This window comes from Castanea sativa, chromosome 2 (assembly GCF_040712315.1).
Source record: "Castanea sativa cultivar Marrone di Chiusa Pesio chromosome 2, ASM4071231v1".
Lineage (NCBI taxonomy): Eukaryota > Viridiplantae > Streptophyta > Magnoliopsida > Fagales > Fagaceae > Castanea > Castanea sativa.
The window spans coordinates 47,739,009-47,753,432 of NC_134014.1; the positions used below are offsets into that span (position 1 = coordinate 47,739,009).

The 14,424-nt window shown below is 33.9% G+C and overlaps 1 protein-coding gene across 1 annotated transcript; it reads left to right on the plus strand.

The window, feature by feature from the left end:
- Positions 1-525: 525 nt before the first annotated feature.
- Positions 526-7,590, plus strand: LOC142626311 (U1 small nuclear ribonucleoprotein 70 kDa). Its single transcript, XM_075800132.1, has 11 exons — positions 526-812; positions 1,157-1,271; positions 1,376-1,455; positions 2,314-2,389; positions 2,472-2,536; positions 2,628-2,690; positions 3,995-4,076; positions 4,160-4,322; positions 6,094-6,165; positions 6,440-7,212; positions 7,306-7,590. The coding sequence occupies exons 1-10, from the start codon at positions 711-713 to the stop codon at positions 7,176-7,178; spliced, it is 1,557 nt and encodes a 518-aa protein (XP_075656247.1). The 5' UTR covers positions 526-710; the 3' UTR covers positions 7,179-7,212; positions 7,306-7,590.
- The last annotated feature ends 6,834 nt before the right edge of the window (positions 7,591-14,424 follow it).

Genomic DNA, 14,424 nt, shown 5'->3' on the forward strand with positions numbered 1-14,424 from the left:
TGGGCGATGAGATATGGGGTTACCCATATAAACCCACCATCGTAATGATATCGTCTCATCATTTTTGTCAATAAATAAAACAACTAGTATTACCTTCTTTGTCATCATTTTTGTCAATAAATAAAACAACTAGTATTACCTTCTTTGTCATCATTTTTGTCGATAAATAAAACAATTAGTATTTACTTTTTTTTCTTCTTTTTGAGAATCAATCAGTATTATTTTGAACCACTACACACTCTTAGTATGGTTGACACTCCATAAATATAAGTACTTGTGGGGGTAAAGACAGGGTTCAAATCTTTAAGAGAGAGTTTCATACATATATACACTTAGATTAGACTAAAATATAATTTATATATCGTAACCAAAAAAAAAAAACTACAATTACCTTACTTTGTACTTTGTACTTTGTACCCAAATACCGAGTTATACGACTCACTGGGTGTCTTTGTCTCCTACAGTAATTAACTCGGGCAAGTAAAATTGACCTTCTATTATATAATACCCTCTCGAGACCAAAACCCTTTCTTCCATTCTTTCTCCCTTTCCTTGCTGCTTTCGAAGGCTCTGCTCGCACATCATACCCGACCCGATTCGTTTCCATTCGGGTTCGATGCTTTTCATATCTCTCATCTGGTAACCAAACCAAAACCTTTGATTATCTCACAAACAAAAACCCTAAAGGCTCAACCCCCGATCGCTCCGCCATGGGAGACTTCAACGATGCCTTCCTGCGCAACCCGCAAAACGCCGCCGTTCAGGGCCGCACCAAAGTCCAGAACCGCGCCAACGTTCAACAGCTCAAACTGGTTCGCTATCTCTTTCTTTCTCTTTCACGATTCGTCGTTTTTCGCTTTTGAAATTCTTAGGGGTTTTGTCGTTTTGCCATAGTTTTTAGGGTTTTCAGCTATCCTCACTGTAACCCTAGTTCTTAGTGTAAAAATAGCTTGATCTATATTTTCACGACATGGATTTGTTAATTATTAGCGGGATTTTGTTCAAATTGTTGATTATGCATTCTTGATTTTCTTTGTTGTGTTTGTTTTTTTGGATTATGAAACTGACTAAAAGTTCATTGGGGCTTTTTTTTTTTTTTTTCATTTTCCGATTCAAAGTATTGCTAATGGGATTGATTTTTGGCTTTGTAATGCAGATTGGGCAGAGTCACCCCACTGGTCTAACAGCAAACTTGCTGAAGCTATTTGAGCCTCGGCCGCCTTTGGAATTTAAACCACCTCCAGAGAAAAGAAAATGCCCACCATTAACAGGTTTGATGGGCCTTCTAGAGCGCTTGTTTGGTGTTGTCTTCAATTTGACATTGGTTTTGTATGTTATAACATGATTTGTCTTTCTTCTTATATAATTTATGAAGGGATGGCGCAATTTGTGACTAAGTTTGCGGAGCCTGGAGATGCGGAATATTCTCCACCTGTTGTTTTGGGTGAAACTCCTGTAAGATATTACACTTCTGCAGGGTTTTTTCTATGTTCAAGTGTTATACATTAGATGATCATCATTTGGCTCTATTATAATTTCTTGAATGGATTATCCAATTACTAGTGTTGTTTCTTTAAAGCTTTTGTATATGGCTTATTTTATTTTCTTTGAATTCATGGTTTCAAAAGCTTTTTCAATTTTTTTTTTTAAATATAGGTAACGGAAAACTTTTATTAAAAAAATATAGCCAACCCAAGTACACCGGAAATGTAGTACTATAGGGGCAAAAACATCAGGAACCCAAATTACAATGATCAATATGTTTTAAATGCTTTAAAGGAACCATTTCAAGGAAGATGCATAATATTTATTGTTTCAACTGAATGATCATGAATTATGTGGATGATTCTCTTCTGTCAACAAAGGTGTTACCAATGAAGAATGCTGTTCAATGATTACAAATTAGAAATATAACTCAGCTGAAATGACCCTAAACCTGAACTACTTGATCAACTTTGAGTTAAAGGCATCACTTTACTGTGAGTAGAATTTTGACTTGTTTACTTGCTTTTTTCCCCCCCTCTGTAGCTTGTCTTGGAAATATAATATTCTACAGCCTCTCTGTGGAGCTTCTCCTGATGGTTGTTTGAATCTTCCCTTTGTTTTATTTTGTTTTGTTGTGTGTGTGCCTACTTGTGAGTAAAACACTGCCAGAGGAGGAGCTACAACTAAGCAATTCCAACCATCTGCACAACCCCTGGCCTGAGGGGAAAGTGTACAAACTAAGCAACTTAAGCTTACAACTAGGAAATGCGTAAATGTAACTTGGTTTTTTGCTCCATATCTGGTTTTGATAATTTTTTGTGGATCCAGACACAAAGAAGGGCTAGAGTACATGCGTTAAGACTGGAGATGGGTGCAGCAAAGGCTGCTGAGGAGCTACAGAAATGTGAAGACACTTATATCTTTCTTTAAGGTTTTTGAGTATAATAGTTTCAGTATGTTTGTTCTTACATGTAATTTTTATGCAGATAATCCACAAGAAGACCCAAATGTTTCTGGAGATCCATATAAGACATTGTTCGTGGCTAGACTTGTGAGTGATATTGTCTTTGTACTTTGGATATTTCAACTTGTACCCAATTTTTTGTTTGAAATGACCTATTATTCATGTTGTCTGCTTGCAGAGTTATGAGACAACTGAAAGCAGAATCAAAAGGGAGTTTGAGTCTTATGGTCCAATCAAGCGGGTAGGTATTTTGAGCATTCCCTGCGGGGGTTCGGTAAGAGGTTCAGTTCTGTGGTAGCTTTATCCTTTATGTTTATCTTATTTATAAAAAAAAGATTATTTTCTGAGAAGTTTTTTTTTTCAAGGTTTTAAAATGTATTTACAATCTTACTATTTGTTTTTTAAAGGGAAAATTTGTATTTTACTGAGCTCTATATTCTATTTTATATTTTCTCAAGCTTACTGCTATTAGACCCCTAATCAAGCCTGTTAATATAATTTCCACTTAATCAACTGGTCCACTTTCAGCCTATTTGATTGAAATAATGAATCACAGTCGAAAAGTTCTACTCTTATCAGTAATTGTCATGAATATTCTGTTCGGCATTTATTTCAAGTTTGAAAGGGAGAACATTCAAACGTTCTTTGATTTAATATACGATCCTTGGAGCGTGTGCGAGTTGGTATTAGGAGCACTGGTATCACCGCCAATTTCCTGGAAATGGCTAATGGGTTTGTTCCATTAATCCTTTCATCTCTCTTGATATAGTTGGGTTTAGAGATCTTTCTGGGACTTGGATGTGTCTAGGAATTACTTAAGTTACTACATATTGAGTAATATCCCTGGTAAGGAGGTGATTATTGCATTTAGTGAATGTATTTTTCATTCCACAATTTCCTACCAACCCAATTCCAAAGATGGTGGTTCATCCTGCACAGCAAAGCTGAAAATTTTAAGTTGATCAGAGCAGTGATGCATTATGCCTTTTGGCTTTATTTTCAATCCTCAAGAGGTGACTGACAACTTCTGTTCTTTATCCTGCACTGGGTAAAACATGTCGGGAGTATTAGCATCTCTCTCCTTTGCTTGAATTTTTAGCGCGTGTATTTCCTGTTGCTAAAACTTTTATTGTTCGCTTTAAAGGCTGTCAAAAACATAGCAGCAGTTGAGAAGATTTCCTGGTATTTCTTATACTATCTATATAGCTTTCTAGTTATTAAAACAATTTAAAATCCCTGGTAAGGGGAGACTAGTCTGTTCAACAACTGGTAAATTGGCCACAAATACATCAGTTTTTCCGCAACTCTAGCTGGTGGTGATGCATCTCGCGATGGGAAGCTCTATGAATTGAAGGTGAGCACGGCTAATGAGGCATAGTGCCTGTCTGCCGTGCCATTTAGGATTTACTATTTTAACTTCTTTTTTACCATTTCTTCACTTAGTGATGGAATTAAAAATCATTAGATTGTATTTTATGACTCTGGTTGAGATCTGATTTCTTTTAATTACTGGTGTTTATTTGTTTATTTCTTCTGTGTTTTCAGGTTCGATTGATTACTGACAAAGAATCAAATAAACCTAGAGGCTATGCTTTCATTGAGTATGTGCATACACGGGACATGAAAGGTTTGCTTAATTTTAATGTCTGTTATTCTATCTTATATGCTTTATATTGTATGTTTCTAAAACTTCTTGTATGCACTAAACAGCTGCATATAAACAAGCTGATGGAAGGAAAATTGATGGTAGAAGGGTGCTTGTGGATGTTGAACGTGGTAGAACTGTCCCAAATTGGCGTCCTCGCCGACTTGGTGGTGGGCTAGGAACTACCAGAGTTGGAGGTGAAGATGTTAATCAGAGATACTCAGGGAGGTAATGACTGAATTGGACATCTGCATGCAACATCATCTGTTGAACAAATTCATGCTTCAATCTTAGTTATCAAAACTGAACCAAGATTGACCCAGCTGAAAGACCAGTTCAGTGGTTCATTGGTTGAATTGTAGGCTTATTAATTGACTAATTAATATATTTTATAATTACAAGAAATAACTAAAATAAATTGAAAATGGCTATTCATTTAATTATAACTAAAAATTGTCACATGACATTAATTTAGGAAATAGGCCATTCTACAATTTTGGAATAAATTTTAAATTGTATCAAAAATTAAAATTAAATAAAATTTGATCATAATTCATAAATAATAAAATTATTAAAAAAAACGTTTTTGAAGCATTACCATTAGGCGCTTTAATAGATCTCCTAGCCTAGCTTAAGTGCTTGAATAGTTGATGCCTTCATAGCTTACAAAATAGTGAAAAAGAAAAGAAGGAACATTAATGGAGAATGGAGTGACCAAAGTCTTGACAATTTGAAAATGCACAGCTTTAGCCAAAAAAAAGACAATGCACAGACGCACAAGTGAATCTGTGAATGTAGTGAGTATTGACGACATGGGTCAGTGGGTGGGACATTACATAAATGACTGGGTATTAAATATTATAGTAGGGTAGACTTAGGAAGCATGGAAACTTCAATTTTGCTCATATACCCGTGTCTGATAGTAACGAATACCTCCAGGATACTCTGCATGTGTGTCCCAGCTTTATTTTTATTTTTATTTTTTTGAAAAAAAAAGTGCCAATTCTGGGATATGTGAGGCCCTGATATGGTCGTAACCCAATCCTCCTAATAGTGACAGATAGCCCAAACTAGTGAAGAATTTTATTTTTATTTTTTATATATTGTTTTCAATGTTAAACACTTACCTAGATATCTTTTATTTACCCTTTTGGATCTTGTTTTGTATTTTAAACATCATTTAAAGGCCATGGACTCACTTCATTATCCATTATTGCTCTTAACTTGATATGTGCTTAACAATATATGAAAATAAATGCTTATCAATATATAAAAAATAGAAGAAAAAATATTTAATAATTAATTAATACATATTGTAACCTAGTTTTCAAGAATTGTTGTATTGTCGTATCCTATATCGTACTCATATCGGTGCTTCTTAGGGTAGAAGCTAGTTCCTATTAGGTTTGATAATTGACTTAAATACACTCAAAATTCAAAAAATAGAGTCTAACTACTTTACAAGTTTGTTAGGTTTTTCTTTTCTTTACCATTATTTATCTACGATTCCATGGTTTTCCACAGGCTAAAGCAGCTTAATTGCTTAAGATCACAAAATTTGTGGTTGAACCGGCAGTACGGTTTGGTTTGAATAACACTGGTTTCAATACATGCTGTATTATAACCTTATTGATAAATCTAAGATATGTTAAAATCAGATAGCTTACTGAAAATGATAACTTAGTTGTGATGTGCTTTGTGCATCTTCACGAGTAGATTTGGTTATAGAAATGTTCTCTTTAGATCTGGGAATTTTCTGTGCTAATGTTTTTAATTGGAATGCTTGGGACTTGTAGGAAATTATTTTAGTATGCTAAATGTTGCATGTCACCTATAAAAAAAAGATGCTGCATATCATTCAAGCAATAATATCTCTGAGTATTAATTTTGCAAAGTATCTTTGATACATATTGTCAGTCCAGTTGGTTACATAGATCCTTTAAGATGTTTTACTGCACAGCATGTCTGGTTTTCTTAACTCTTAATTTTAATTGTTCAGGGAGCAATTGCAGTCAGGAGGACCATCTCACTCTGAGGAGCCAAGGGCACGAGAGGATCGGAGTGCAGACCGGTAAGATTTGTTCAAATTGTTTTGCATTTCATTGTTTTCATTTGAGCCTTAGCTGATGTGTGTGCTCAGCAATAGATTAACACTTCTTTTCTATAAAGAAATGGTTAACACATTGATCTAGAAGTTTCATGTTTAATTTTAAGCACTATTTTTAACTTGTCTATTTAAATGACGGTCCGGATAGAAATTTTTAGTTTCTGCAAAATAATTGTTGTTCCGCAGCTTCATTAGTGCACTTTATTTTTTTAATTGATTTTGAATGAATTGATTTCAGGGATAGGGAAAAATCACGTGAAAGGGGAAGGGACAAAGAGAGGGAACGGGAGAAATCCCGTGAACGCTCCCATGACAGGCATAGGGAACGTGATCATAGGGAGGATAGGCACCACAGAGATCGTGACAGGGACAGGGATAGGGAGAGAGAAAGAGACCGGGGTCGGGATCGCGACCGAACACGTGATCGTGATAGAGAGCGAGGTCGGGATCGTGGCCGTGACTATGAGCGTGATCGACACAGAGACCGTGATAGGGAGCGTGATCGTCCTCGAGAGAGGGAGAGTGAGAGAGACTATGATGTTGAAGACCATGACCACGACCGCGGGCGGTCCGGTGATAGGGAATCTAATTATGATCGGGTTGAACCAAAGCATGAGAGGGACCGACATGGTGAAAGAGAGCGGGACCATGATCATGCTGAACCAGAGGATGATCATGGATGGTATGAACAGCCTGAGCATGGGCATAAGCATTCAGACCCAGACCAAGACCAAGACCCTGACCACTATGAGCGTCGTCGAAGTCGGAGCCAGTATGATCATCTGGATGTCCAGGATGACCATGACCGTTATGACCAATATCGTGATCGTGGTCATGACCAATATGAGCGAATGGAGGATGATGATTACCATTATGAGCGTGCAACATCTGAGTCACGTGAAAGGGAGAGAACTCGAGATCCAGAGCATGAGTATCGACGATCAGAGAGGTCACTTTCTCGGGAATACGAGTATTGAGGCTGCTAGTTCAACTCAACTTGTGCTTTTGCTGGTAAGTTTTATATGGTTTCTATTTTCGGGTGTCTGATTTGGAACTGTCTTCCCTAGTATACCCAATGCTTTTTTTTTTTTTTAATGACTTCAGGGCATCATTTAATCAAAGCTCAGGAGTGTTACTTGGGGCAACTTCATTCTGTATGGATGTTCAATGCTCCTTTTCAGTGTTGACTAAACTCTCTATTTAAAGGTTTTATGACTGAACTGCTTGAGGATCTGTTCTTGTGCTGGTGATTTTTGTTTTTGATGTTTGAGATGGAGTGAGACTCTGCTGGTATTTTATTTGCAGGTTTTTTTCCCCCTCTTTTTCCTTAAATTCTTATTGTAAACCTTCTAGACTCTTTAGGTATTAATGGACTTTATTACTTTCGTACGCATGTGTCACATTTCATTATTTGTGCCTCCTTTACATTTTAGCCTGTGTGTTTGCGTGGGTAACAACAATTTCTGCGGATTAGCTTTAGTCTTTAAATTCTTTGCGGCAGGATCCTATAAAGGGCCTTTTGATATTGTAGAATGTGCTGATATCCTTTTCAAAATTGGGTCATTGCATGTTTTGACATTAACCATTTTATTACCATTGCTGCACAAAAACCAAAGCATGTTGGTTTATCTTGGAAGACGTTTAAGTATTGCTGTGCGGTTCTTGTAGCGTCAGTGTTTGCAATTATTAAATATGCATTTGTTCATGGATTCAGATCCTCTAGAGTTCCTAGGGTACTCTACCAAGTAGAGTTCATTAAATCCTAACCACTCTTTAATGATTTAATGGTCTAGATTCTGCCATGTCAGCATTTCATTAACAATCATCTTAATTGTTTTGTTTACAACATTATTTTATTATTTTAAGAATATTATTAATGAAATGCTGACATGGCAGAATCTAAACCATTAAATCATTAAAGAGTGGTTAAGATTTAATGAACTCTACTTGGTAGAGTTCCTAGGAACTCTAGAGGATCTGAATCCTTTGTTCATGTAGTCTAGATATTGTGACGAACTGCTTATTTATTATAGGATTACTGATGTATAGCTTGCCAGGAACAGTGTCAGATTTTGTAGGGCAAATCCTTTTTCTAGTTATGCTTATCATAGCCCCAAATTTTCCTGAGCTACGGAGTGACAGGTTGTAGGAGCCAATTTAAGGTCGGGGTCATTAGTCTTTTCCTTGAAGCATTTATTGTTTGCTACCATGCTTTTTTAAGCGGAAAAATACTAATTATCTTTTTGTGATTAATGACACATCAATTTATAAGGCTTAGGTAATAAGATTTGTAGTATCTTTAATATCACTCATTTAAAAGAGGCCACTGCTCTTCAGCCTTGCTTGTTACCTGAGGTGCTATTTGTTAAGACTTTTTATATAAATGTTGGGGATTATGTTGATGGTAATTTAGCAGTGTTGAAATTAGTAATGACTTGTGTGCTGTATGAAATGTGAAATGATTGTGGCAATGTTGAGCAAGTGGCAATAAGGTGGCCAATGTGGAAGTGACACTGATAGCGGCTTTATCATTTTATGACCTTATTGTAGTTGTAGAAATAATGATGGTGGCAAAAATACTAAAATAGCAATGGCAATACACAATGTTTATAATGTTTCTGATGATGGACACCGGTGATGATAGCAATAATGGTAATGGTGAAAGCAATGATTACAATGGAAACGTTCATGATAAGAGTGTTGGTGGCTGGAACGACGACATATTTGGTTCCTGGACGCATTATCTTGGATAAGCTCTTCTAGTTGGGCTATATTTGAAATATTGTTTTGGAGTTCAGAAATGTTTATAACGATTTTTCTTTGAAAGGAGGATTATAAGAATAAAGGCTAAAATTCAATTTAGTCACTTGACTTCACTTCAATGGTCAAATTAGTGGATTTTAAAGTTTGGTTTTTGTCAATTTAGTTTCTTATTTGGGAAAAACTTAGGAATAGTATCCAAGAGCATGGTACTATAGGCTTTCCAATTAAATTCAAACACGACTAGTGAATTTAAGTGTCCTTTGGAGAGGGGGGGGGGGGATGTTTATTCATTCGTTTATATAATCATGTGTGTGAATATAATGTATTGCACTTAAAGTACTATGCATCTGATTGAATTTGTTAACAAACAAAGTCTTTAAACATGGTTTATAATTTTTTTATATAATACTCATCAAACAACGAGATTTAGTAAATTATACATCTTAAATTTTAATTAAAAGAACTATTTAAACGACAATAATAAGAAAGCCAAAACAAGAATTGCTGAACCGGTTTTCTGGAAATAATAGAAAAGGAAAAAGGGGGGAAAAAGTTTCCGGTTTTGGACCAGAATTTTCTTGCCAATTATAGCCAGGACTATGAGAACTGCAATATGGATATGGAATCAATTTGAAAAAGATTTCGGTAAATGCAACTTCTTGCTCACATGACACATTACCATTTGTGATAGACAAAACAGTGTGGGCTATGTATTGGGCTGGACTGGTCTGAGCCCGATCTATCTAATGAATATGATCAGTTTCAAACACCGGTCTTTGGAGCCCCTCTACAAGATCTTTGCTTGTACTATAAATTTAATTTTTATTCGGTATAATTTGATTATATGTATTGGGGAGGACACTGTGACGGACTGACGGTGGTATCACTTTCAACCACTAATCCGCATCCCATCTTGCTTTTCTTCTTCCTTTTTATATTTAAAGTTTTGAAAAAAGAAATATATATAGCTAGTCTAGTTAATTTTTTTCTTTGTATTAAATCTCTTGGATTAAAATCAAAAATATAAATTTACCAAAAATTAATTATTTAAAAGACAGGAAAACGTTATTTCCCACCATCTAACCTAAACATCAAGGATTTTAATAGGTCCTTAAAAAAGTAAACACAAGTCCCGAACCAAAAATAAATTTATCCAAAACCATATTCAAGGTTTTTTTTCTTCTTCTTATCTAAGCGGAATATTCTAGCCTTTAAGGGTTGAAAGAATGGATGAGTGTGTAGTATAACTGTGCATTCCAATTTTAAGCATAGTGATTTGCTTATTTCAATTATCAATTCCTTGTTGTAAATGACACAAGTATAAAATTTCACAAGTAGTAGGTAGGTAAAGGGCAAAAGTTAGGTATAGTACTTAGGTTCTTTTCTTAAAATTCAATAATGTGACTATTTAATTAAAAATACACTTTCATCCCATAAAATTAAAAAAAAAAAACCACTTAGTTGAATTTTAAAAGGGAAATCTAAGGATAATACTTAATATATTGTACTTAAGTTTTTTCTTAAAGTAAAACCTTGTGAAACTCTATAATTTGATTATAAAATTTAGACACAACTTGTAAGAACTTAATAGCAAATCATTCTTCGTGAAAGGGATGAGGAGTCTCTAGCCAAAAAGAAGTACAAGGCACAATTCTAACATGTGGTTAATAAGATTCACAAGATTCATCCAAATTTAACATCATGGTTGAGCCCCTTCCTATATTTTGAGTCACAAGATAACTTTCCACAATAATGAAACTTTCCTATTTCATGTGTAAAAAACGTATCAAGTATTATAGTGGGGTGAGGATAGACATCCATGTCTAAATCCATGTTTTTAGACAATCTAGTGGAACCTACCAGATGGTATATAGGGTCACGATAATGTCCTAGTTGGAGTCTAAATATTATGCTTCAATGAGAAGTCAACAATGGGATTGTGTGGAAAAAGATGTAATTGTAATGATTTAAGTTTTTGTTTGGAAAGTGAAACGGATAAAACTCAAAGACGAGGCCAAGAACCAACTGAAGCAGCCATGAAGCTTCATGGCTTTGCTTGCTATAACGGGTGTAATAGCAGTAGTACCTTTGCTAACTGTGGATTCTTTATAGCCGGAGACGTTTAGTGCAGAAAAATCCGAGCTGCTTTTGTCTTGGAAACTTTATGTTGCTTCTTCGAAATTTCCAAAGACACCTCATTGGCTTTTGTTTTAAGAAAGGTCATGATTTACTACCTAACTTTGTTCAAAAAAATAGATGGTAAATAACAACAAAATGAAACAATAAGTTTAGCAACACAATTTTGCAAATTTTGTTTCAGAACTATTCACATGGTCTATTGCGGTAAATTAAAGTAAAAGTGATGTTACTTCAAACAATATTTGTATGTTGCTTAAAGGTATTTGATGACTGCATGAGAGCGTTTTAGTTTTTTAATGACAATTATGCATGAAAATTTTATAGCCTTCCAAGGGATTTTGTCCAAAATATATCATTAACATTTGTGATAATTTATATTCTGCAACAAAGTGGTGAAGATATGCATGGTTGAGAAAAATTGTTGAGGTCAAAGAAGCATGGCCAAAAATCACAATCGCTCAGTGATATTTCGTTTTCAAAATTACTGGTTTAATTGTTCATAAACCACCGGCCCTATATGATTTTGGAAATTTTTCAAAGGCAACTTCATTTCTTGTCAATCCTTCCAAGAAATTTAGTCATGCCAAAAATCCGGAAGTAGCTATGAAGCTTCCATTGTAGCGGAAATCAAAGTAGATGCTTCAGTGTCACTGCAATGCACAGATTTATCAGCTAAAAAAAAAAAAAAAGGTCACTTCAATGCACAGTTTTCGAATTGAAAAAACTTAACAATTTATACTAATGCCACAGGGATTAACATGTAGCTTAGCATTGAGAAACATGGAATATTAAAAAGTAATCGCTTGACTTGCAAGGTTTAGCATTCTAAAAAAAGAGGGGCTAAAGTAGAAAGACAAGTTACTAAAACATTTTGAGAATTCTTAAATATTTTATTTCACATGAATCTAAATGTATATATATGGTATTAATTTATTTCACACAAATCTTTTTTTTTTTTGGAGAAACTATTTTACACGAATCTAAATGTGTATATATATATATATGGTGTTGAAGTTTTTTTTTTTTAATAGTGTTCCTTACTTGGTAGAATACATCTTTAAATACATTGAAAAATTAACTTCACATTAAAATAAATCATCTTCATTTTGTAGGTTCTAATCAGCTCAACTAATAAATTTTTTTATTGTTAAATAAGAAATCTGGGATTCACCAATTGAATATCTTAGTATAATGATAACGAACAATCATCATGAGTAGATGACATAGGTCAAAACTCTCTAAAAAAAGACCATCTTCATTTCAAAAAAAAAAAAAAAAAGGATATATTACACAAAATAATTACAAATACATGTAATTCACTAAAAAGCAATTTCGAAAAAGATAGTTATATTTATTTTATTTTCACTAAATATTTGTTACTTTGCAATCTTTCATAAAGCGTAAGAGAGAGGCATTTGTAATTCATGAACAATCCCTTGCTGAGGTGAACCGCATTGACATGTCATGACTCATGAGAAGCCTATTACTCCTGCTTCCAAGAAACTTCAAATACGCGGTAGAAGTAGAAAGATGATAAAACGTAATAATTTGTGTTTGATATTCATTCTCACTTCTATTTTGAAATTTAATCTTTCAAGTTTTTTTTTTTTTTTTTTAATTCTTTCAAGTTGATAATTGTTCTTCTTGTAAGGGAATCTGATATTTTGGCTTTTGCAAGATTCATAATTTGGAGGCATTGATGGAGATGAATTTTTATTAAGTAAAAAACAAACAGAACTAGAGGTAATACGCGTTTGAAGGACAATCTATTTATTGCCCAACATAATACCACTGATATATATATATATATATAGAGAGAGAGAGAGAGAGAGAGAGAGAGAGAGAGAGAGAGAGAGAGAGAGAGAGAGAGAGAGAGAGAGAGAGAGAGAGAGAGAGAGAGAGAGAGAGAGAGAGGTTAGAATACCTAGTTAAATTTCAATTAGCTCAACTAATAAATTATATTTCAAAAAAATAAGAAATATGTCTTCAAATCTCATCTACACCTAAAAAAAAGTAATACTTTTTTTTTTTTATAAGTAATGCTAAAGGGACTACAAGTTTTACTACATAAAACTTACAAATTGATTGTAATAAATGTGATTGGTGGGCTTGAATTACCTCATGAAAATATTTGAGCTGTTTCTTTTGTAATTGATACACATCTAGCACTACAAATTCAAACATGATAACGGTTATTATTTTGAACATATAAATGGTTACTAATGGCAAACTCATCTTTCTGAAGCTGTAAGTAAAGCTAAAGCATAAATGAAAAAATCAAATATGTTGTCAGTGATTTGGCCGAACCATCGCTTTCATAAAATTGATATTCTCGTGAAAATAACAAGATGCACGCCATGCTCAAACTTTTGGAATATACTTATTTTAATTATATCTTAAAAAATCACAATTTTTTGATAATTATTGTATAATAAAAGTAATACTATAATATATAATAGAAAAATGTGAAAACAATTTTGCATCAATCATAATTTATTACTTTAACAAATTGTGGGGGGAAAATTTTCTTTTGTATATCATATTATTCTTTGTTCTTTTTAGGGAAATTCATCTAGAAAATTACTAACATAATTTCATCCCAAAAGAAGAATGCAGCTAGCCCAACCCCATAATATTGTAAACCCAACTCCATGGGGCCCATCCATTTGGTGCGAGCTCGGAATAGTGCTCCGAGACTATCTAAGTTTTTTTCATAAACACTAAACGTCTGTGACACAAACAAATGTGCAACTTGTCATCTCATAAACAATGACATGAATACAATTTTTTTTTCACAAATTGCAAGTTGTAAATTATAATTGGTGTAATACACTTAGGTTTACTATGTACATTACTTTTTTTATTCACCAATTATAATTTGCACTTTGTGTTGGTTTGGATGAACCGTGAGATTAATTTAAATCCAATATTACACACCAATTTTTTTGAGGTACAACTGTACTTTTATTTAACTTATTTTTCGAAGTTCAATAAACTCATAAAAATAAACTCTCCCAAACAAACATTAAGTTCATTGCTCATGAGTTGTATCAATAAATTTCATAAAGTAAAGGAACTGTTTTTTCCCTTCCTCATAATTTTATATTTTAGTTTACGTGTACGAGTATGAGTTATCCAAGGAAAACGGATAAAAGGTACAAGTACAACAAATTTGAAGCACTCAAAAAAATTTCCATTCCTTTTTTTACATTACTACTTAAAAAAAGTCCAAATCAATAGGACCACAGTGAAAGAGAGAGAGAGAGAGAGACAGCAGAGAAAGAGAAATATAAATGTAGACAATAAGCGGGTACTGAAGGA